The sequence below is a fragment of the Leptonotus elevatus genome, chromosome 16 (genome assembly GCF_054856555.1).
Source record: "Leptonotus elevatus isolate MCC_2025b chromosome 16, RoL_Lele_1.0, whole genome shotgun sequence".
Lineage (NCBI taxonomy): Eukaryota > Metazoa > Chordata > Actinopteri > Syngnathiformes > Syngnathidae > Leptonotus > Leptonotus elevatus.
The window spans coordinates 11,255,327-11,281,123 of NC_141254.1; the positions used below are offsets into that span (position 1 = coordinate 11,255,327).

General features: G+C 41.5%; 1 protein-coding gene across 2 annotated transcripts in view; it reads right to left on the reverse strand.

The window, feature by feature from the left end:
- Positions 1–25,797, reverse strand: part of fstl4 (follistatin-like 4) — a 124,139-nt gene that overhangs the window by 24,226 nt on the left and 74,116 nt on the right. For both annotated transcript variants that reach the window (XM_086098423.1, XM_086098424.1), the window contains exons 8-10: positions 23,968–24,210; positions 2,754–2,947; positions 1,494–1,614 (exon numbers count right to left, since the gene is read on the reverse strand). In XM_086098423.1, coding sequence (XP_085954549.1) covers positions 1,494–1,614; positions 2,754–2,947; positions 23,968–24,210 — 558 coding nt within the window. The remainder of the gene's footprint in view (positions 1–1,493; positions 1,615–2,753; positions 2,948–23,967; positions 24,211–25,797) is intronic.

Sequence of the window (25,797 nt, forward strand, 5' to 3'; positions counted from 1 at the left end):
TAGAGCGACAACACTTCCTGATCCCCTATCAGCTGACTAACACTAACCAATCAGATGCTAGCATACTTTAGGTAAATGCTAGTGAATGACAGCAGATTCGAAACATCAACTTAGATACTTTTATTTTAATTTTTTATGAACGTGTTAATAATAATTCTGTAAATTTAAATGTACATTTTAACAAATTAACTTAAATGTTTGATCGCGCGGGTGTGGACCTTCGCAAAGTGAGGCGTCTTTGCCGCTGGCCAGTGGCCGTTCACAACGCTTCAAAGAGCGAATGCTTAACATCATATGCTTAATCTCTGCTAAAGCAATTACTATCTCCTCATTTGGAAACTCGACCGAAAAGTATTGGCACAGTCGAGTAGTACGTTACGTGTAGTTCTCGTAACTTTCTGAGTTTTTTTCTTGCAAATCTGCCACTTTATAAAGTGGCAAATTTACGAGTTTTTTCCCCCCGCAAATTTGCCACTTTACAAAGTGGCAAAATTGCGAGTGTTTTTCCCGGAATATTTCCTCCACCCTCTAAAAATATATATATTTATGCGTGGCCTTAATATGCCGTTGTAAACAACATACTCAAGTTAACAGGACGAGTTAAGCAGATAGCTTATCTCCCTGTAAGCAATTAGCTATGTATTTTGATAAAAGCATGTCACAGACACCCTGCAACTGTATTACTGTCAATAAATTGCTTGGTAAAATAATAAAACACCACATTCAAGAACACAAAAACTAATTGTGAATGGCTTTTTAAAGCAGGCTCAGTCTGCTTTCACCGGCTTTTGTGTCCTCATATTGTCGGGGAATTAGCGTGGATGTAATTAGACGAGGCGGGCGGTGTCAGATGTGCTACGATTCAGAGACGGCGGAGGATTAGACGGGTGAGCAGGTGCCTTGGCGGATGAAATAAGAGCGGCCCGCCCAAGCACGCACTCTTTGTGCGTCGTCAGTAAGGAGGTACGTCGCTTTTTGGAATCTCATCATAATGCTATTAGCGTCGCTCGCAAGCGGCTGTCTGGTGGGTGCGTTTTATTGTCGCCAGCAACAAGTAGACTTCATAGCGAGCATTATTGAATAATACTGCCAACGTTACACATTTGGAGGCATATTTGGCTGCGTTTTATGGGTTTGATGCTAACATGCTAACATAGCTGACCAGCCAAGCAACAGTGGAACAGCAAAAGACGTTTCAGGAAGAATACATTTTGTTGGGATGGGAAATACAGAAAACACAGTGGAACCTCGTTTTTGGTACGCCTTAATATTCAGGTTTTCAACAAATTTCCTCGCATGAATTTTGTCAGCTAATGTTAGCGCTAGCATCAAGCGCTTATAGTACAAGCAAGGGAAGTTTGTCTCAGATAGACCCAAAAGACATTATACATTTCACCCCCAATTTATTTGACCTGTTTTATTGTACTATCCACATTACACGGAGCCAATTAAAACGATGATTAATGAGTAATCAAAAATGATAAATGACTCACGGAAGGCCGTGTAGAACTCGTGCAGGCTGAGGTGTCCGTCGTTGTTGTAGTCGTCGTAACGCAGCAGATCCTGCATGGTGCAGTGCAGTAAGGTCTCGTCCAGGTGCTCTTTCATGGAGATCTAACATACAATTAAAAAAAAAATCCCTTATTAAAACAAAAATAATGATAATTTAATTTAATTTAAAAAAATTCGATAAATTTAACATAAAAAAAACTGAAAATGTAATAAATTCTTTAAACTGAATACATGTCAAAATAAAATGTAACTAACTAAAACATGGACAATCACATCAACTACAACAACAAATAAAATAGTTTGAGTGTTTGTGCGATTTTATTTTCCATTGACATCGTTCTGTGGTTTGCCTTCCATGTTGCATTTTGCTGTCCTGCAGCCACGATTTCGCCGCCTTAAAAATGCCCCCGTCCCAGTTTATCTCTTCCAATTGATTGTCTACAGCGCCGCTGCGCATGTGTCGAGGCGGATTAAAGGGATGTGACCAATTTAATTTATATATTTTAGGGCCTCCGGCAGGCTACAGCCGCGTGTTCCACTGATAGCGTCTGATCTTACCGTGGGCGTGCGCATTAAACACTCCCCCGACCAAAGTGCGAGACTTTTTTCACGCCACAAAGACCACCCGCGCTCGTGTCTATGTCTTGAGGGACGACTGGAATTCATCTTTATTTACATTCCATGGCTAAACTATTTAAAGCCTTTTCAGAGACACGTCAGCGTTAATAATTGCCAGTCGTCGTAATCTTTTGTTGCATCGCAACGCAGTAAACCCGGTGAATAAAATAAATATATATATATTTCTATTTTTTGCCTGTAAAAAGTCAGCCATAAATCATTCAGGAGTTTTTCATTTTAAACAACCAAGCGCTGTGTAGGCAACAATGGCGGCGAGGTGACAGAAGATTAATTACTCGCAATGTTTTATTCAGATTTGGCAGCCGCTTATTAATTTCAACGCGGGGATTGTTTTTGTTTTTGAACGCATCGAACCACTCTGTTTCTTTTGTGGTGTTATTGTTTTAAAGGGTGGGACGATTAACTGAGTCGTTACCGTTCGATTTACGTCGTCCAGGGTTCGCCGGCACGCTTTCAAACTATTGCCACCTGTCCAAACCAATCAAGTAGATGGCATTTTGATTCATGAGGAATGCTAATGCTAACGCTAATGCTAACACACAACTGCTTTTGTAACGTGACAAGACAACTGAAATGATCGATTGATTTTGTCCGCCGCCCACCTTCTCCAGTTCCTCGCCAACCAGTCGTCCGTCCTGGTTCCCGTCCAGGTACTTGAACATGGTGTCCACCAGCGCCCGCCTGGCCTCCATGTCCCTCTGCTGTTTCCGTTCCGTTGCAGGGTTTCCCGGGGTGGTCTTCATATCCAGCAGCAAGCTTTTCAGACGGTTGTATTCTGACATTGTGCACGCGTTACCTGCAACATAAGAACATTCGAGATGAGTGTTTTGGTTCATAGATTCCAGTTGGTGGAATCATCATTTACTTAAATGATTCAATCAGTGGAAACATGCCAGACTGAAATGTCCAGTTAGCAGACTCACAGGAAACACGTCAAACTGTCAATTCGATTTGAATCTGTTAACTTACAGAAATTAGTGGTCTCACTCAATACTGCGGATCCTGATGATTCTTTTGAATCATTTCTCCGATGACCTAAATGATTTAATGTATCCGTTTACCAGAGACTGACTTTGTGGATTCAACGCAGACTTGAGATGCTTCAGTTTATAGTCTGCTCACTGAGTAAGTTCAGCAGATTTGGTTGACTGTGTTGATGATAGATGTGTCCGATGATTCACTTGAATCACTTCACTGACTCGTGATAATAGCGGATTCAGCGCTGGTTGAATCTGTTCACTGATCATGTTAGCAGACTCCAATGGTTTCGTAAATCTGTGACACAGCAGACTCCAATTTATTCCCTGACACCAGTTGGCCGATGTACCAGAACACAGCTGACTCAGAGGATTCGGTTGAATCCAACCACTTAATCGAATTAGCGTATTCACATGGCTTTGTTGAACCTCGCCAGTGATTCAAATGTGCAAACTCTCCATGAAGAAAGCTGACTGTAAATATTGTTATTCTGTTGACCGACCTCACTTGGCGAACTCACTGACGAATGACAACTAAGATGATTGGAGTCATTTTTCATGGTTATATACTTTTGGCACTTGTTGCACACCACTGACTCATTTGCATAATTTGACAGCATGCCAGCTCCAATTAATTAGTAATCCACGTGAAGACAAAAGGTAAACATCCATGTTTAGAGCAGCTCAAGCTCATAGTCCTCCTTTTTGGGGGGGGGATTAAGCCGCCTTCTCACTACCAGACGATACGAAGCTTTTCAGAAATAGAGAGCCCGCAAATTAATCGCAGGCGGCGGCGACAGCGGCTTTATTTTCCTCGACAAGCTCTTCCAAAATCAATTAGGACGCCAAACACGTCTGCCGCACACTACGAGTGGGCCTTGATGTCGGTGGAGGGATGCGTAAATAAACGACAGACGGTGGCGGGAATTTTTTTTTTTTTTTACCCACTAAGCTTTTTGACAGGAAAAAGGGAAAAGTCTGTCCTACGTGGATAAATCACCATCTGCTGGCGGTGCGACAACTTTCAAAGCTAATCAACAGTAAACGACAGCGTGCAATAATGTGAAATTTTGTGATGTCACTGTAGCGCAACAATTACCTCTTGCCATGTGACGATTAATTGAATCCAACGTAAGTAGCTTTTATTACTTTTTTAAGGCACTGTTGATGTTCGAACACTCTCACCTTTGAAATAATTCATAGTAACCCAAAAATTAAAGGCAGCATTTGAGGACGACATCGAGGCATATTTAACGATGTGCCTGCAGCGCAACAAGAAGCCCCCACTGCGTGACACCCATAAAACATGCACATATCTTTATGCTTACGCAGAAGCGCACGTTAGCTGACAAACAAAAGCTTCCCCCTCACTGTGAATCAAGCTCAGGGTGACCCAGCATCAAATCCGCCACATGCTTAGGAGCCATTTAGCGTTCAAAAACACTTAAACTTTTATAAGTTTGAACATAACAAATCAAAAGATAGAAGGCAAAGAGCTCATGCTAATATGCTAACAGGTTAGCATGACAAACGTAAAGCTGCACGGGTCATCGGCTCAACAATGGGTTGGAGGACTATCATCATTTTAGCAGGTTAACCACGTTAGCAAAAACAAATGGACAGACATTTTACCAAAATGAAGAGATGTTCACCGCTATTGCAAGACATAGTAATGCTAGCATGCTAATTTATTGCTTTAGTAGGTTAGCAGTCATACCTGAGGCTGTAAGTGTAGACATTTGACCAATTCTTGTTTTGGCAGGCAAGCATTTAACCAAATATATGTAATGTTCACTAATATGGTAAGGAAGCAGGTCAGATTGACACGCTAAGTGGATATCTTGAACAGTTGAGCAGTCAAAAACACAGCTAGGTGGGTGAATGTTATCAAAAGCGGAGATGTTCAGTTATCTTGAAAATGTCAGCAACGCTATCATGCTAATTTGTCATTTTACCAAGTTAGTTAGTTATATAGCAAGTGGCAGTGTATTTTACCAGAAAGTGACAATGTTCACTCCTACAAAATGCTAATTGTTTTTTTTTTGGTCATGCTAAGTTGCTAACATGTTCATTTATGGTCTGAGCAGGTAAGCAGTCATACATAAGTCTAGGGTAGTCAGCATTTTTCCAAGAAGGGTCAATTACTCACACCTGTCATTGAAAACTAGTTAATGCTGTATGTAATGCTAACATGCTAATTAGTTGTTTTAGTAGGTTAGCAGTCATGAATAGAGTTACGGTCGCCAGTATTTTAGCAAAAAAACTATCATAGATAATACTGTACATAATGCAAGCATGTTAACAAGGTTAGCTGTCATACAGCTATGGGGGTGACTGCCACCATTTTGTTACTTGGATAAGTGAAAATACTCCCCGGAAAGTTGTTTTGAAGGCCCTCAAGGAACCTCCAAGGACACAAACAAGCACATTATTCCCAAAGGGTATCCGTCTTAGAGGGGGGAACAGGGACGGAGGAGGGAGGCTGCGTCCCAAGTGGCCATTTTACCATAAAATAATCCCAAAGAGCTCCAAAGTGATGATTCATGGTGAGTCTCACTTTCTTGTGCGGATGCATAAATATTATAAACACAAAAATAAGAAGGAGAATAGATATTCAGGGATAGGGGGGAGTCTTATCAGGTTGGATGCAGCGTGGCGACCACTCAAGAAGTCACAAGTTCTCAGTGATGCATTGAAGGAGAAAAGTGGCATTTCAAAATGGACAATATATATATATTTTTAAACACAACATACCGTAACCACAACATGATACACGAGCACAAAATGCTAAATCTAGATCTGATTCTGATTTGCAGCTACTGATTGGACTCTGCATATCTGTTTGTATATTTATTTATTTATTTTAGAAAATATGTGAATGCATCCGATGGTAGCCTACTTGCCCATCCCTAATTTACATCACGAATGAAATGAAAAGTGTAATGATGAAATGGCGTATGGACATCGGAAAACAACACCACCAGTCATGCCAGGATGCAAACACAATAGATTTAGCCGGGGGAGAAAAATTAGCCAGCGTCCACTGTGACGAACGGGAACAATGTGAGGCTGTTAACAATGGAAAGGCTTCTTGCCTTGACCTCAACCAGACTCATTTTTATTTGTCATTCCCCTCCTGTGTGAAATATGGTTTTGGTTAGCCCCGAGCGGGCTCACTGGCAGGCAGCGCTGAAACGAGGTCGCCATTAGAGAGGCGTGGCGGTGGCTGCTGCTGCTGGCAGCAGGTAGAAAGGCGGAAGGCTGAAAAACGGGCCCATTAAGCAAGAAAAGGGAGCTAATGAAGGGGCAAATTAACAAAGCGCAAAAACAACAAATAACACGTGTACACGCTCACCGGAACTCACTGTCGCCTCTTTTGTTCATTTGGCCTCTGCTAAACAGGTCGCATATTGACGATAAATTGAGAACTCAACTGCACCACTTAACCATACCTCCAACATTTATTCAATTAGCGCCATTCATATGCAAATAAATGGCTCCAGTCAATGCCCTACCTCCAATAAATTACATATTTTTCCCAAATTAAGAAAGTAGGGTTGTTTTTATTTAAATTTAAAACATGAAAAAACACTTTTATAATGCTATTGTAGTGTACTGTAGTAAACGCCTTACCCTTGATAAATACCCAATACCTGTACTCTCTGCAGTTGAGTGGAAAAAATATTCACAGTGACAGTTTTTTTTTTCTCAGAGTAAAAGGTCATTTTAAAAAGTATTTATTAGGTAAAATAATAATTTTTAGTGGCTTTTATTTGTACAATTTTAAAAGAAATGCCCAATTGTGGAGAATACCAGTTATGACCTTATTTGTACAAATGCACATTTTTCAATTCAATCACTACATTTGAAGTTTTAATTTGGACATATAACTATCTACGTGCCTAACTCGTCGGGTCTGAATTAATTGAGGCCTATTGTCTGGTAAAGGTGAGGCCAACATTGGAGAAAATACAGCAATTATCTTTCTTAGTCCAAAAAGGTCCATCACTAAACTTTTATTTTATAATTTTTTTTTATTTGACAGAAGCCCGTCGAATAAGCTAACTAGTCGGGGCGCTTCCTTCACCATGATGTGCAGGAAAACGAACAAATAAACAACAGCAATTCTTTCACGTTCAACTATGTGTGAACCCTCAGGACGACCTGAGGCGGAGCTTAAGCTATGAAAAATCTGCGTGGCGGCGCATCGCTGGAGTTTATTGCAAAACTCGGGAGATTTGAGGAGGAATGATTGGAAGTGGGAGCAATTAAGCAACGAGGAAGGAAGCAAGGACGGGAAATTCAAGTAATTAACATCGCAAACAGAGGATTAACCGCCATCTTCACATTCATAATAAGTCACCCCAGCTCACAAAAAAAAAGACAAAAGTTATTATTTTTGTCCACGTCTGCATGCGAGCAATAAAATAAGCCTGCTCATTTAGTTCACACCGACATCCTTCATCATATATTCTCCATTCCCAAAAAATAATAAAGAGAAACGATCTTTTCATCTCGTCGCTCTCAGAAAAAGATGAAGTCTGTCTTTTTTTTCCTTCTTTTTTTGGGGGATTAATGCGCCTACGTGGCCGCCGCTAAAAAGTAGGACGGCGGGAAAAAGAATTTTGCTGACGCGAGTCAAAAGTCATTTAGGCGAGCGCTAATTCAGCTTTGACCTCAGATACACTTTCTTGGACATCGTTAAAAAGCATTTGGGTGCGCTCTTTGACGGACAAAATTAATGGCTCAATGTTTAAAAGGCTGAAAAGAAATTGGAGATTGAAAAGAATTTGACAAAACGTGGTAAAAGAATGCTTATAATGCATAAAAAAGGAGTAGTCCTGGCATAAAATTATAGAAATACAAAATATAATCATATCCACAAATAAATTAATACTGTACGTAAAATGCATGTAAAAAAAATAATAATAATAAAAAGGAAGTAAAATCATATGTTAAAATACGGAACAATAAAAGATCATTCAATTCTTCTTCATTTGTGTCAGCATGATTGTACAGTATCACTCTGCCTCCTAGTGGCCAAGGTGGGCACACCAGAAGGAGCAGCACAATGATGCACAATTTCATTATAAAGTCACACTTTATCAGTAGTAAAGCAGACCCTTTTATAACTTCTTTCAGCAAAACAGGGCAGGTGTACAACTTTTTCAAGCATCCATACAGTTTTTTGTTTCGGGTACACATCAACCCCCCCCCCCCCATGTCGAAACCATTTATATATAGTGAACCGTAACACAGAAAAAAAGGCAGAAATCTCCCGTGAATTAGCAGACGGGAGGCGGCAGAGGTGGTCTTGGCGCGCTAAACTAGGTCACCCGCCGAGTCATGTGTTCTCCCGCCGAGGCGAGAACAGGAATTTTAAATGTGACACGGTGATTGATGAGCGTGGCAGCCCCGCCTCCCCCATCGCATCCCCACTCTCCCTTCTTCAATTACCGCCATGAATAAATGCATCGATCCGTCTCATGACTGGCGCGTTTTACATCTTTCCGGGACACACGTCAACGCCGGATGCCATCAAACGGCGCTTGTGACAAGACGGTGAGCTACCCGTCAAAATTTTTTTTAAATGCCGCAATCAACAGTGGTGGGTGGGGGGTGGGGGGGGGAGTTTTTTTTTCTTGACACTTTGGACATTAACATAAAGTCTGCCCACTAACAGATACCTCACCTCAATTTAACACGCAGAAAAACACATGCAACTTTTTCTTAGCGGGCCCTTCAACCCTATTAAATGCCTTACCCCCTAATAGACATTTGAGTCGAGTAAGCAAAGACGTTTCTGCAGAGCAGACGTGGCATCTGTCAAATTGAAATTTACAGTGGAGATAGAAAGGGACATTTCCCCCAAAAGAATAACAGGTCCCTCACCCCTAGTAAAAACCATACCCTCTAATAAACGTCTGGTATACCCTGCGGTTGAGTAAGCAAAGTCACCTGCAGTGCAGATGTGACAAATTCACAGCAGCGTTCGAAGAGGAAGCGCTGAGAGTGCAAAAAGAATGTTAGAGCCTCACCACTAGTAAACGCATGACCTCTAATAGTACATGAAGACTCTGGCTGTGCAAACATGACACCTGTAACGTTACATTTATGGTATAGTTCAAATATGTAGGAATAAATATTTCACCATTGAATTGAAATGAATGACTGACCCTTCATTCTTTGTTAATGCCTTACCCCTAATAGCCGCCCTTTACCTTCTGCATTTGAGTGAATTAAGAGTCTGGTGGAGCTTATATTGGCATCTGTAAAGCTGAAGCTCAATGAGAGAGACTTTAAAATGAAGAATAATATGACCCCGACTCTTAGTAAATGCCTGACGCACTAATAGATGCCTTGTACCCTCTGCAGTTGAATAAACGAACCCTCCAACACACCGAATGAGTGCCTGAAGTTTATCCAACTGACTCAAAACTCAGTCCTGGCTGCTCGCTAATGCTAACCGATTCTCAAATTCTCTTTCAGTCAGCCAGTTTCTCCTCGTTCATTTTTTATTTGAACATCGCCGGGATTAAACGCAAGGCATTTGATATACCGGCACACCCGCAATCTCCGGCTCGCTCCCTCTCCAGGGTCCCGAGATGAATCGGAATGCCCGATGTTGCGGCGGAATTCCAAGACAGAGCCTTAACGCGGCTTACATCATGACTAGCGCGGCTAGCTTTGGGCCACTAATTGACGCTTTGGGCAAGTAAAGGGGAGTAATTAAGAAGTAATGGGTGGTGGATAAAAACGGGGGTCACAAAGGGTCTTAAACGGGGACATGTTATGGGGGGGAAATCCCTTTAAATGTCATCAAGAGTAAAATGTAACAAGTATATGTTTAGTTATCTGCCAATTTCTGAAAATGTGCCTGTGATTGAGCTCTTCTACCAGATTGTGACATCACAGTAGGGCTCATTTACATAATACCACCATCACACCGACGTCCTCATTCAATAGCTTGATCAGCTCAGCTGGACCAAGTTCCAGAACCAAAAACGAAAAAAACACTTTGATGCGGCAGCCGAAGCACACTTGTGTCACTGCCAAATGCTAAGCAGAGCTGCAGTGCTAACACAGATGAGCTGACAGCAATACCAGCATAAGCCTCTGATAATTAACGAGAATTTTTTGTTTGGTCATGTCATGCGCCACGCCGCTACACTAATTGGCAAATATATTTCGGTGGCTTGGTTATGAAATGCTGCACGTCATCAAGCTACAACCGAATCTTAATTATTTGTTTGCCCCAACGTAAAGGCTATTTATAGTCTATATAGCGTGTGTGGGGAGCAGCTGTGCTTGAATCTACACATGCAACACACACACACGCACCCTCTGAGATGTCACGTTCAGCCGTTCCCATGGCAACAAGCCCACAAGGAAGGCGAGACGAGGGTGATGACGCCGGCCGTCCCTTCCAAAGACGAGACGCTTAATCATTGACCCGCCGCTGTCATCGTCGTGTGCATACGTCACAACTAAAGCAATTAACGTGGGCGCAGCGCTAAATTAAGGTCAACGAGTGCAAAGGACTTAAAAAAATAAAAATAAATCTTCCCGGGGAGTTCTCACGCTCAAGCTTACAAAATAAATGAATAAATACAAAAAAAAGAGCGACGATGATAAGACTCGTCCTTGCTTATCCCACCAGGAGGAGGGCGGGAGATCGGCGGTTCACACCAGCGGGGGGTCGGGCTACTTTCCGCCATCCCCACTAAAAAGGGAGCGGCTAGGACGACTGCGTCGAGTGTCGACATCCTAATCGGCACAAAGGAAAAGGCGAGGGAAAGGAAATACAGTCTGATTTCTGTCTGAAGTTTTTATTGCAAGGAAGAGGAGCATTTGTACACAGTAAAAACGGACCTAGAATGGAGTTGACAAAGTCCTCTGACATGATCAAAACTGCTTCAATATAGGGAAAAAAAGTTTGCGATTTAACTGTAATAACGCTGTAATAACACCATAATGACGCAGTAACACTACACTTACACACTTTATATACTACACTATTATCATTATTACAATTTAAATGCTTTACACATAACACAAATAAGTAACACTGATAACATTAACTACATTGCTATAACGCTGTAACAACATTCTAACTACTTGTCGAAAAAGCACTGTAATAACTCTAAGAACACCAACTGTAAACGCTAACACCGTAATAACACGAACTAAACTGTAATAACACAAAAAAAGCGCAGTACTAACTACGCTGTGATAAGACTTATATTAGCAACAAAATGTTAATAATGCTGTAATAACAGAGGTGTGAATCCCTGCCATTAATAGCGAAAATGTGCAATTAATTTGATACCAATCCTGAAAAAAGTAATTGGTCAAGATGCCACAAGATGCGTGAATCGGCAAATGGTGATTATGCACTGTGCATGTAAAAGTAGCATTATTACTTGGCTTCCGAATCAATGCACGTGCTCACGTGTGTGCGTGCTCACATCTAATTAATTAACACTGTTGATTCATGTGTGCGTGTGTGCGCGTGTGTGTTGCGCAGAGCAGATTACAGCCGCTTATTGCTAATAGTCTGCGGTTAATGGAGTGCTCTTCAAGCAGGCGCCCCGCTTTGAGTAATGGAGCATCTTGTGTATTCAGACGACAGCGAGGATTACACGCATGAAGAATGACGGCGTGTGTGTGTGTGTGCTGCTCAATGAGGGAGGTGCATTGCGTGTGATTACACATTAATACTTACTTAATCACTGAAACTCACCGGACACTTCATTAAGTCCCACCAATCTGCCTATACAAACATGCAAACGTGCTCACTTTGAATGAATAACCCACAAAAGAATGCGCGTAACCACATTATTGGATGATGATGTGTTTGGTGAAGCAGCATGTGGCTCGTGTGTGGCTTATGGACACCGTATACTGCATTCTGTGCGTCGGCATCGGCTTGGTACAATTTCTGGCAAGGACAAAAGGGTTGACTTGAAGTTATAAGTTGAGAGAGGGGGGGGTGCTCGCTTACTTTGCACTAGAATGGATGTGTGTGAGGGGGTGTGTGTGCGTGTGAGCCAATTGCACAAGGAAGAGACCATTCTCAAAGCAGGACGAATTACCCCGCTGGCAAGAGTGAAATTACATATATATATATATATATATATATATATATATATATATATATATATATATATATATATATATATATATATATATATATATATATATATATATATATATATATATATATATATATATATATCGAGTTCCACATTCACAGTTCTGCATGTGAGCACACTTAGGATCCCACTTATTATCTGACTCTCACACAAACGCGCGCACACGTGACACATGATAAGCACTGACCACAATGCAATGTTTAAAACTTGACGACCCTTTGGACATTTGGAATCAACCTGAAATCAGATGGGACACATCTTGACATGAAAACCTGAAAAAGTCTCGGGAACGCATGCCTAAGGTTGAACTTCCTGCCTTAGGTCGGACATTTTGGTTTGAGTAACAATTGTGGGCGACATATTTTCAGGAAAAACAAAAGACGACAACAAAAATCTGGGAAAAAAGGGCTCCAGTTTTCATGGATCAACATACAAGATGGACCAAAAAAAAAAAAAAAAAGTCTCATTGTCCCGTTTCCAGGAAGTGAGTTACTCCGGTTTGAAGTAACGATTTTGGGTGGAAAAAATAATAGGAAAAAAATGAATGTCTATCACAATCTAGAATCCAGGTCCAAAATTGAACAGGAAGTTAGTTGTCCTTTTTCGACTTCCCCCACCACCAGTTTTATTGGTTGAACACAAAATTCAATGGACATGTCTTTCAAAACAGGATGCATGAAAAAGTCTCAAGGCCTAAAAAACAAAAATGATGTTGGCCATTTAGGTTTGGGTGATTAACTCATTCACTGCCATTGACGGCTAAAACGTCAAAAATTCATTTGAACTATTTCTATTAGTTTAACACTTTTCCCTCTTTTGTTAACAAGAGTATGAAAAGCTAGACATTTTTTATTGTACATTGAGAACATATATGAAATTTGTGATTAATTGTGAGTTAACTAGTGAAGTCATGCAATTACTTACGATTTAAATTTTAATCACCTGACACCCCAAATTTTTTATAATCTTTTCTTTTCTTTCTTTTTTATTCATTCACTGCCATTGATGGCTATAAACACCGAAAATTCATTTGAACTATTTCTATTAGTTTAACATTTTTTTCCCCACTTTTGTTAACAAGAGTATACTACCTAGATTTTTATTTTATTTTATGAAATTTGTGATTAATCGTGATTAAACGAGTGAAGTCATACGATTAATTACAATAAAAAAATATATATTGCCTGTCGCCCCAAATTTTTTATAATTAAAAAAAAAAAGAATTTATGCCAGTGAATGAGTTTTAATGGGTCAATAATTTTCAAGGCCATACATCTGTACAAAAAAAATTTGCCCTTTGACACCAGTTTCACCAATAAACACCAAATGTAATGCCCATGTCTATCGCATGAAAAAGTCTCAAGGTGCCATGCCTGAAATTGAACAGGAGTCGGCCATTTTGGTTGAAAGCAGCCACCTGGGGCAAATCCCAGTGGTGGAACTTTGACGAACTCCAGCTGGGGAATTTATCCAATTGGAAGCAGGTGTCCACGGCAGATGGGATTGTGGGCGTGGCGTGGGCGTGGCATGGCGTCAAAGTTTGACCATTGACTATTCGCCATTGAAAAAGGAGACACGAAAGCCTATTTAGCAGCGCTTGCATCTTTAATTATTCAATAGCTAATATTTGTAGCCATCATATCACATCGGGGAATAAACACGCATTGTCCGCATCGACAAAACAGCCCCAAAACGCCAGAACGCCGAGTTCCACAAACCCATAAAAAGGCGGTAAACGAAATATGATTGAATAATACCAAGTGAGTCGATAGCAAGGCCGCGCATGTCGCCAGCAGGCTTTTTTCGACAGATGGCGTCTGGGGGCCCCCAGGGAGAAGGCCCGCGCTAGCGCCACCTGTAACGCTAAAAACAACAAAAAAAGGTCAGCGGTATCCATCCGCGGCGGCCATGTTCTTCGACGAAATCACCAGGGATAAGCTTGCGGGCGAAAGAAAAAATAAGAAGAACAATAACACGCACCGCTAGCTCACTTTGCTCAGGCAGCTGCCGGGGTCGCCCTTTTCCTCCCTGTGGGTCCTCGAATTAGACGGCGCTTCGTAGTCATCGACTTGCGCGGGACTCCGCGATGCAAATGGGACCGTCGGCCCCCCCGAGGCGGCGCGCTGGCTAATAACGAGCATCAAGGGCAGCGTGACACGCTATACTATACTTTGTGTCGGGGAAATTGATGGGGACGTTGAAAACGTTGGGGCCTCAAGTGAATACAGGCAGGCCTGCTTTCCCGGACTGCGACAAAAAGTAGGCTAAGACGATGAGGCGAGAACGTCACTTTATACGTGAAGCATAATGAAAGTGTATGAGACTGTAGCGCCACCTAGTGATTGCTATTAGTCGATGGAAACACATTACCTCCGCCAGGGATGTTATATTGTTGCCAAAAGGTTCTTCAAGAATTTGGTCTGTAATATTTGAGTTTGTTTTTTGATGTATTTATTTTTTCAATTCTAACAATTGCATTATTACCATTTCATTGTGTAGTATGTTCGATAGAAATCTGAGGGGTAAAAATGTTTAAATTATTTTTGGAATGAGGCTGGAACCTTCATTGCTGATGAGTATAGGATAACATGTAAGAAATGTATTATTATTAAATTAGCAAAGATTTGTGCTTTTTCACTTTGAAAGTATGCGATATTTTATGGAGAACTTTAATTTTGATGGAAAATTTGATTGAATTGAATCTGTTTTGAAATAAGGCTCAAACATTCATTGCTGTTGAGTATAGGACAATAAACTATTTTATTATTAATAAATTAGCAAAAAAAAATTAGCTTTTTGACTTTGTCATTATGCAATATTCTGTGCAGAATTTTAATGAAAAAATTCGAATATATTCAACTATTTTATTTGTATTAAATTAAGGATGTTGATGCAGTCGCACCTGTCAAATTTGAATAAAATACAATTTAATAAAAAAATGTTTTTGTAATAATAATAAAAAAACTTCATGTGATATTTTGTGTAGTATTTTTTTTTAACTAATTTAAAACATTGAGTGCTGTTGAGTAAAAGAGTACCTGTAATATTAAACTTTATCATTTTTAATATATTAGGAATTATTGTATGCTTACATTGTCAATCTGTAGTATTTTGTGTAGAATTTTAAGAAAAAACATGAATTAAATCAAATTCGTAATCAATCTGTAACGTGCATTACTATTTATCAGCAGAATGGCCCATTCTGCGATGGCTTCCACCAAATACCCAGCGTCTATTTTGTAAGATGCAGGAAGGGCTTTCCTGATGTATTTAAGGTCTCAATCAAGCGGCGAAGTGAAATGAGTGGCAGGGCGTCCGTTCGGCCGATCAGTCAGTCCGCTCGCGAGTTAGCGAGGTGTCAATCGAGGCGAGCCGCATGCCCTCCGGTCTGACGTCTCGGCAGGCGGAGAGCGCTCGTATATTTATACATCTGACAGCTCCCATTACACGGCCGCCCCGATGTTCAAGCAAAGCCTCCCCCGCGGGCCCGACCCCGGGATGAGGCGAGGGAAGGGAGCCGCAGTCTTCGCGGCGCCTGGCAAACGAGCCCGGGCGAATGACAAACTGTACAAGAGTCAATTAACTGACAAAATTCAATTGAGAGTGCAGGAAAACTAATAAAAAGCCAACTTTGAATGTTTTTAGACATGTTTTACCTCAAGATGAATGAATGCTTGTAGGCTGCAATGAATCTCAAAGGACATCTCATGATACAGTACAGTCATGCCTTGAGAAACGAGTTTAATTTATTTGTGACCATGGTGATAACTCAAAAGACTCTCAAATCATCTTTGGCCATTAATATGAATGGAAATAACATATGCACACACAAGTGAAGAAGAGTTTCACAACTACTGTAAATATGCGGCTGCAATGTGAAATAAGGCTGGGACATAAAAATGAGGACACGGTGAATGGGTATGAAAAATGTTTTAGTATTTCGTTTTGATTAAATTTGCTAAAATTCTACTAATTAACCATTCACTTTGTCCTAATGAGGCATATTATGTAGAATTTGAGGCAATTTCTAAAATAATTTTTTAAATAAGGCTGTAATATTTATTGCTGTTGCTTGAATATGAAAGCACCGGTAGGTAATATTTGATTTTCATTATTATTTTTACATTTTATTTTGACAAATTGTAATTGTTTTTTACATTTGCATAATTAAAGGGAAAAATTAATTTAGTCCATTTAAAACATGGATTTAACATTAATTTGTTTGTAGGATTGTACAAAAATGTACTATTTAACAAAGTAGATTTGGCTTTACTTTAGTAATTTTATTTGCACGTGTCGATTTTCATGTACTCTTATGACATTCCGACCTTGACAAAACAAAGCCCGGCAGCTAAATTATGCATTTTTCCTTCCCGCTGCTATTAAACTGATGAAACCAAAATCGGCAAACAAAAGCGTCATAGCCAAATGAAATCATTCATCACTTTCCAATTCCTCGCGGCTGCCAGCAGCTTTGTTTTTCTTCCTTTTTTGGCGTTTGGATGCGTCATAATGGCTCCAAAAATCATACGCTACCACCTGTTAGCGCCGCGACAGATGTGACCAAATGCTAAAAAGCGCCCCCCTTCAATAAATCACAATTAGACGAGCGCTAATGAGGAGGTTTGCTAACAAGTGCTAAAAGCTACATCGGGATGCGCTTGAGTGTTGGTCCAAACCTTTAAAAAGACCTGAAATGTAAAATATTTAACGAGCTGTGGAAAAAATGACAACATAATGACTCTAATTAATAACATACGGCGCAAATGTGTGTTAACAGTGGGACATCCACTGCTGCCAAGTTTCATTCTTCCCCCCACCAACTCGCTTGTCTGCTTTTTTTTTTTCTTTCTGTATTACATCCAAAGAGGGAACAAAGAGACACAGATTCTAATGATACATCCACGATGAGACCCGTGAAGATGAATTACGGAGGGCCCACTGCGATTTATTTTCAGTTTTGGATCACATAATAAACCAAACAACAAAGAAAATGGGATTTTGCTTTGTGTGCTTTTCGTTGGACGGCAACACGATGTAATAAAAGTTGTAAGGGATAGGTGCTATCCGCTATGTATAAATAATCTTTGTAAAACAATGAGTGTGGTCTATAAACAGATGCTATTCATCTTGCAGTCTTGTATTGATCTTTTTAAAGGGCAATTCCATGAATGTGTATGGCGAGAAGCTATCACCGCATCGATCCAACATGGTGTCCCCACCAAGCTACATATTTATCTACTTAAGCTACAAACTCAACTAGATATCTGTCCACATAACCTCCATACTGTATGCTTTGCGACATATTAATCTAATTAATCTAATCGACATATCTGTCTGCCTAGTACTGCATTACATAGATACTGTATCTGGCTATATACATACAGTACCCACACTCAAAAAATGTATTTGGGCCCCCCCCCCTCCCCCTCCCCCCAAAAAAGATGAACAAATATATTTTTTAAATGGTGTCATGATCTTGTCAGTTGCTATGCAGTTGCTATGACCCTTATGATGATGTATTAGCCACACTTAATTTCTTAGCCACTGTAGTTGCTATGCAGTTACTGTCCCGTTTGATTCTGATGCTGTCAGTGCAATGCAGTTGCTATGCCCCTTGTGATATTTTGTAGTTGCTATGCAGTTACTATGTCCCGTTTGATTCTGATGTTGTCAGTGCAATGCAGTTGCTATGCCCCTTGTGATGTTTTGTAGTTGCTATGCAATTACTATGTCCCGTTTGATTCTGATGGTGTCAGTGCAATGCAGTTGCTATGCCCCTTGTGATATTTGTAGTTGCTATGCAGTTGCTATGTCTCTTTGATTCTAATGTTGTCAGTGCAATGCAGTTGCTATGTTCCTTGTGATATTTGTAATTGCTATGCAGTTGCTGTGTTCCTTATGATGATGATTTTTTAGCCACTCTTAGTTTGTCTAGTCATTCTTATTTTGTAGTTGCTATGCTATGGTCCTATATTAGCCACTCTTAGTTTGTAATTTCAGTATTATTTTTCTTTCAATAAAATTGTCAGCATGGAATTTTGTTGTGGAATTTTAAGAAAAAAGGGGGAAAAAACAGGACATATACTTCATTCAGCCTGTGAGGGAATTTAGAGACTTTCAGTTTACCTTGTAATATTTCAAGTTTTTGATTTTAATTTAATTAGCAAACATTTGAATAATTGGCTTTTTAAGTTGTACAAATATGGTCTTTTTAGTGTAGAATATTTAGTAAATTAATGGATTTTATCCATTTTTGGACTAAAGCCATAACAAGTGTGGAAAAGGTGAATGAGTTCAGTATGACATATGATCAACATAATTATGATTTGACTTCAGTTTACATTTCACAGTTCTCTCACACACACACACCCGATGGAAGTTCATACGGCGCATCATCAATTATGTATGTCTATTTTTCACTAGGTTGTTTGCAGTTGTTACAGCAGCTCACGTAATGAATAAGTGATGAACATAAGTGTTGTTTTCTATCATCTGCACTGTTTTTCTACGAGTCGACTATCTACAGCAGCGGGGCCAGCCCGAAAAGAAGTTTCTTGTTTCTTGGGAGGAGGCGTACAAACGGCGGGACATATCTATCTGGGACAGGACATCCATTTGCCAGGGCAAATATGTCGGCCGTAATGAATTAGCGGGGAGGACAGCGACTAAATGAGGTCTAAAATAAAGAAAAGCCGGCTGGCGGGACGGCTCGTTAATAAGCCGGCGTCAACAAATAAAGGGCTGTCAGGGGAGGCCTAGCAGTGGGTCCGATGTGTCACACTTGGTTCCCTGGACCGAAACAAGCCCTCTCCGACCCGATGGTAACTTTGTAACTTTCGGACGGCACGGCCTTGGTAACTTTTAACTCCGTTTTGGGGGGCGACACGCAGCATTTAGCACTTTTAAAAGTGTCTCAGTGTGGACAATGCGAAGCTGATGACACGACCGTTGGGTTAATGGCGTTCTCCACAAAAACGGTCCGAAAGGGCCCACGCGTTGACGGCTAATGCAATAAGCGGCGCTGTCACCGCGCGAGGCACCGATGATAAAGAGTCAAGGGTAAGTGCAGCAGCCAACATAGATGGATAATGGACGGCTAAAAGCGGAGGAGAATTCCCGCAAGTCGTCCGCTCCAAACAAGCATCAAGTCATTTGTTCCAACGTCTAACAAGACGCACTCAAACTAATTTCCTAAATGGCACAAAAAGCATTTTGTGTCCAACTCAATTGCAGTAAACCGCCGATAAACAAGGATGGAGTAAAAACAATGTCAAAGCAATCAGAAACAAGTCATTCATTTGAACGCAAGGCTTTTGCAGTTTACGAGTCGAGGTTTCATTTTGGAGCTTAACACTAAACCCAAAATCTTTTTCAGAACTTTTAACACTCGATTAGAACGTTTGACATGAGCTCAGACAGGCCATGTTAGGTTTTTCCAACCCAAACACAAACGCCTGCGTTAAAATCCCAGAGATCAGAGTTAGCTCAGAAAGGTCTGGGCCAATGCTACAATTAAAGGTTTTTCCTAACCTGAAACCCGAAACCCGAAACCCGAAACTGCCAACCTTAACACTCAAGGATTACAATGAAACATTTCCAAACAATTTGAGCGTGGCGTTAGCTCAAACAGGCCACGCTACAAGCTCAACAATTCAAGGTTTTTCCCGAATCCTGAATCTAACCAATTACCTGGAACCTTAAAACTCTCCCCATCTCGTCTACTACACTAAAGCTTTCCCTTACCCGAGTTTTTGTTCACCATTGCTCAGGTTGGTTAAGACCCTGACTAGGCAACTTCTTAAATAAATCAGACCAAAAATCAAGCCTCTTCTTTTTGTATAATCGCTACAAAAATGGATCTCCAGCTCTCACCACCTTGGGGAAATGAAGCAATACAAAATCCGCATGATGGCTCCCAACAAAAGCGGCAATTTGATCCCAGAGTCAACAGTGAGTATGAGCCAGTGCGCCACTCATCCCTAATGAAGTGCCAGAAGCCGGAGGATGCATCAGAGAAGTTTCCCGCTGCTGAGGGCGAGCAACCCCCCCTTGAACCCGGGCGCAAACAGACGACGCTCTGATCTGCATTCAATCAGGGAGGACAGAGATGATTAATCAGCCGCTACTGATGCTTTTGGACCCTTTTTAATCAATGGTGGTGCCGCCAGTGGCACGATCAAATTAGCGCTATGAGGATGTAGCGTCGTGGGGCCGTTGTACTTCCTCCAATTTCGCTCATTTTGAAAGGGATATAAATAGCAAGAAGCAAAAGTCTCTATTCATCACGACCAAGCCAACGGAGTTAATGCCAGGACGGGACGTATCCGTCTTCGTCTTTCAACTGGTCGCAACAATCCGCGATGAAAGCGGTCAAATTCGCCACCGTGACTTTTGGGCTGCGGGCCTGGAGCAAAGCAAAATTGACTTTCACGCCACAGCGTTGAGGTTTTTATCAAAATTTGAGAGCCGAATCAGACACGCGTGGCCCAAAGGCTGCGCGGGGGCAAAGGGGGCACTTAAAAGGGGTTGACGGGTTTCGGGGGCATGGCTTTATTTTCTGTGATGAAGACTTGTCGTTCTTCAGAGAAAAGCCAAGAAAATGAAGGTTAAAGCCAAAAGCAAGGTTTCAGCGTTGTTGGATGCGCAGCCTGTAAAAAAAAAAAGTGCACTTCCCTAGCCACTCTTAGGGACTCTAGACAAGGGCAGGCAAAATTCTCTTGGACCCTCCACATCCTGGTCACCACCTCTTCCAACGTCAACAATGCGCACTAGAACCAGCAGAGTAGCAGACATTCCAATAGTTTCTTCCCTCTTGCTATCAATTCCCTAAACGGTTGACTCGAAATGATGTTAATACTAATGGAAATTCCTTGTGTGTTTATACATAATTGGCCAAATAAAGATCGTTTTGATTCTGAAGTAGGAAACCTCTCCATTGAAAATTTGTAGCATTTCCAAAATTCCTGAATACCAGAACCCTTTAGGAAACTAAGTTTAGTACCAACTTGGCAGCTACCTGGTCGAAGATCCGCCACGGTCTTGTCTGGCAAGTAATGGCCGGACTACATGAAAACTGCTATCAAGTTAAAGACAAAATCTTCTTCTCGCTATTATCTGTATCTGTCGACCAAAAGCACGTCGCGCATATTTTATTGGGACACCTTGAAACTGGTACACCAATGCCATAATAGTTGTCTTCGCAACCACTGTAACCATGACAACCAAGGCCTAAGCTGCCCTGTTGTTTGTCACCCAGCCACATTTGCCGGCAAACAAGCGAGCGTGTAAGTCAATTAGCTTGTTTTGGAAATATTTGGCAAGCCACCGCCATTCACGTTTCATCAACTCCTTTCGCCTTCCTGCTGTTATTCCTACGCCGGCAGTCTTAATCACAGAGACCTTTTTTTTTCTCTTTCTCCTCTTCATCTCCCGCCGCTCTCCTTCTCTGTCGTCTGGCTTCGGTTGGCCTAATATGGCGAGCCAATGTGGCTAATGTGGATTAGCTATGCGCGCTGGCGTGGGCCAGGAATCCCTTTCGGCTTAACGGGCCGATTAAAACCGCCGCCACGATGGCGCGTGTGAGCGCGCATGTGAACGACGGCAAAAAGCCCCGAGCTTCTCTATTTACACATCCGCACCTTGAGGGGATTAGAGAATATATTTTAATCTGACCTGGAAAAGGAGATTTAAAGGCACGCCGCTAACAGATGTTAGACAGGGACGGCAATATCTGGGAGCGGCGTAACCTCCAGTCGGGATGAAGTGGACTTTGAAGTGATGCACTTTGCTTGCTGTGAAACTAAATGGGAGTAATTATGTTGATATAGCGGGGTGTAAAATATTTGGATTGGAAACAAACAGTGTCGCTCCAGCTCTGCCTCTGGCTAGCAGACATTACAGCGAGTGGCAAGCTGTTGGCGCTATTTCAAACGGAACATCTGTACAAGACAAGATTCTTCCAATGACATTTCAAACGGTACTGCCAAAAGAATATCGCTAACGACGACATATGCCAGCTAGAAGCTGAGCTTCACTGTGTTTGTTTACAGTAGTCCTCTGTACAGTACCAAAAACTCGCATTCCAGATCTTCTATCATGTGGGCTTTGTGAGAACCAAAAGCCTTCAATATTCGTCCAAGCGTGAATGGCGGCGCATTGAAGCGCTATTGTCACTACTTGTCAGGCTATCGTTTCCCAGACGACAAACTCAACGCTGAGCGCCGGGATGGAGCTCCCGACTGCAAGAACAATTTGATTCTTTCATCTCCATTAAATGAATAGAGCCACTACAGAGGGCCTGGTTGCCACGGCGATAGCGGCGGCAGTAGGCGACAAGTGCCTCAAAGAAACAATTGTTTTGTTCCTGTGGAAATGTTTCTGTATTAAATTGAAGTCAAAAAGCCTTCAAGTACGCAGACTTCATTTTGGGTCCGTCCCTCTCCGGAGAGCTTGCGTAAAGCGCTTTGGCGTCTGCATCAAAACAAGCTTTAATAACTCACAATCATTTCTTTTAATTAAGAAAAACTACAGTTGGTGACACAGCCTGCGCAATCTTTTGCAGCGCCGGTAATTAAAAATGACTCAACAGATGATCAGTGCTTTTTTTGCCTTTGAGTGAAAAAGAGCTTGCTTCTCCGTCAGAAGCCTAAGAAAACTCCTTCGAAAGAAAAATCTGAGCAGATTGCGGCACGTTAACGAGAATCGCGTCCAGGCGACTTCACGTCAAACGGGAGGATACCAAACTATCTCATTTGATGTAAACACGATGAATCGTTTCATTCTAATAGCTATTTTGTTGAGTGAATCGAATCAAATCGTAATTGAAGTTAATTGTACGGCATCATATTTGGAAGGAATTGTATTGTCATTGAACTGGTTCACATTAAATTGCATCATAATTAGAGCCAACCATATCATATCATAACATTGACCTTGCAAATATTTTTTGGGGACTAAATTCTATCACCATTTCAGTCAACTTCATTGGACCAAATCGTATTGCATCGTAATTGGACTCAAGCGTTTCAATTGTAATTAGAGTTAATGAGTGAATTGCATAGCATCGTAATTAGTCAATTGTTTTAAGTTGACAAAATGATGTCGAATTTTTGAGTCAATCGTCTTGTGCCGCAACTATTGTATCGTAATTGGAGGAAGTTGGATCAGATCGTAGATTAAATGGACTAAATCGTATCACATAGTAACTGGACTGAATTGCACCGTTTGTCAATCGCATGGTATTGCAGTTTAATTTGGCTGAATTGTATCATTTGTAAATTTGACTCAAATTGTATCAAATAACAACTCAATTTGACAAAATCGTTTATGATTAGTTAATTGCATGACAGATATCAAATTAATTTAACTGAATAATACATCGTAAAAAAGTGAATTGCTTGGTCATAATATGAATCAATTAGATCATATCACAACTTAATTTAACAAAATCCTACCGCATCGTAAGTAGACTTAAGTGCATCGCAGAATGGGAATTAGTCAATAGCATCATATTGCTCCATAATTCGATTGAATCACAGCGCATCGTAATTGGAGCAGACTGCATGACATCGTGTCGTAGACGACTCAAATCTAAGGATAAGTCCAGACATTTAAAAAAAACAACAACAACACAACATCATTGATGCTAACGCTAATAATGGCATTGCGGGTACGGCATTTACCTTTGAAGAAGCAGTCCTTGCTGTGCACCACGTAAATGCGCCTCTTCTCCACGCAGGCGGTTCGATAAACCTCGCAGTGGTTCTCGTAGAAGCGTCCGTCCGAGCCACACACCGGCACGAAGGACGCGCGGCATTTCTCCTGGCACACGCACTCCGCGCGGCCCGTCGTCGCCATCAGCACGCACTGGCGCCCGCGACCACAGTAAGTCCTCCGACAGGGACCGCTGTCCGGGTCGGAGGCGGCTGCAGCAGAAAGGAAAGACGGAGGCTTCAAGAACAGAACCATAAACATGATTTGAGATTCTAATTTGCAACCCTAATTCTTGTCTTAAACCCATCCCAGGTCCACATTTGAAACCCTAAACTAGACTTAAAACATTGAAATTCTAACTCAAAATCCTAAACCTGACCTGAAACCATAGTTTGAAACTCTAAGTTACCCTCATTTCAAACACTAACTCCTGTGTCAAACCCTAACCTCATATTGAAACACTACTAACAGTAATAAAAAAATTATTATTATTTTTAAAACCTGCGCTTGATTAAGCCTGTCTTTCATTCCTACTGTAAAGGCTTAATCCTGTCTTTAAATCCCAATTTGAAACCCTAACCCTGACATAAAACCCACTTTGAAACCTTAATGTAGACTTGAAACCCTAACTTGAAACTCTAATCCAAGCTTTAAATCCTGATTTGCAACCAAAAGCATGACCTGAATTTCCTTAACTCTAACTCTGACTCTAAACCCTAATTAGTAACCCGAATCAAGACTTGAAAACCTTACCTTGCCTTGTCTTGAAATTTTAATTTGAAACCAAAAGCCAGACTTTAAAGCCTACATACAAATTCTAACCCTGGCGTCTACCTTTGTCAGAAACACAAATTAAAAAACTGTTTAGAAACAGCAAGTAGCTCTCGAAAAGTCCATCCCAAACCCTAGGCAGCCTTGAACCCCTACCAGGAAAGCCCAGGCATGACTGTACATTGAATAAACCGAACCAATGACATCTATTTCCATTGCTTCCTATGGGAAATAACTGAAACAATAAAGCCGGCTGTCGGTTGCTCTTTTATCATAATCACGTATTTATTCTTTTTCGTCTGCGCCGAGGAGAGGCGTTCGTTTGCCTCCTTATCCCGTCGTACTAATTGCCCTCCGCGTCTCGCTCTCTGAAGCATCTGTGGGAAATGCAAACTAGCCCCCCACCCCGCCCCGACCAACCCTTTGGCGACCTACGCGTTGGAGCCAAGGTCGATTACAAGACGGTTCGCGGTCTCGGGGCGTGAGAGATTAAAACGCTTAGTGGCCCACCGCCGGCTGGCTTTCTTTCTACGAGCGGCCCCTTAACACCCTACCCCCACCTTGCCTCCCGCTTACAACCATACAGCACAAAAGTTGCTAACAATACACAAGACGTTTGACATTTGCGTCTCGCTCTCCAGGCTAAAATGCGAAATCCAACGCGTCTAAGCGGGTCCGAGTGGAGGCGGCAGTGTTGTTGTTGTCTTTTATCTGCCGCCTAAGATGTCTCTCGGCGGGCGGCTTCAATTGGAAGGCTGTAATGATCCTTTTCCGTGTTTGTTCGCCCGCCTTATCTGTCTGACATTTCGACAAGCCGACATGTTGATTAGCTTTTAAGAGGATGACGGCAAGATGGCCGCCCGGCGCCGCTCGTTTCTACGACAGACAACTGACCAAGTTGGAACCATGAAAAGTGACATGGAAATACAACCCTAACCTTTGCTAGAAACCCGAATTGGAAACCCTAACCTTGAGTTTAAACCCTACTTTGAAGCCTTAACCAGACAAAGAAATCCTATTTTCAAACC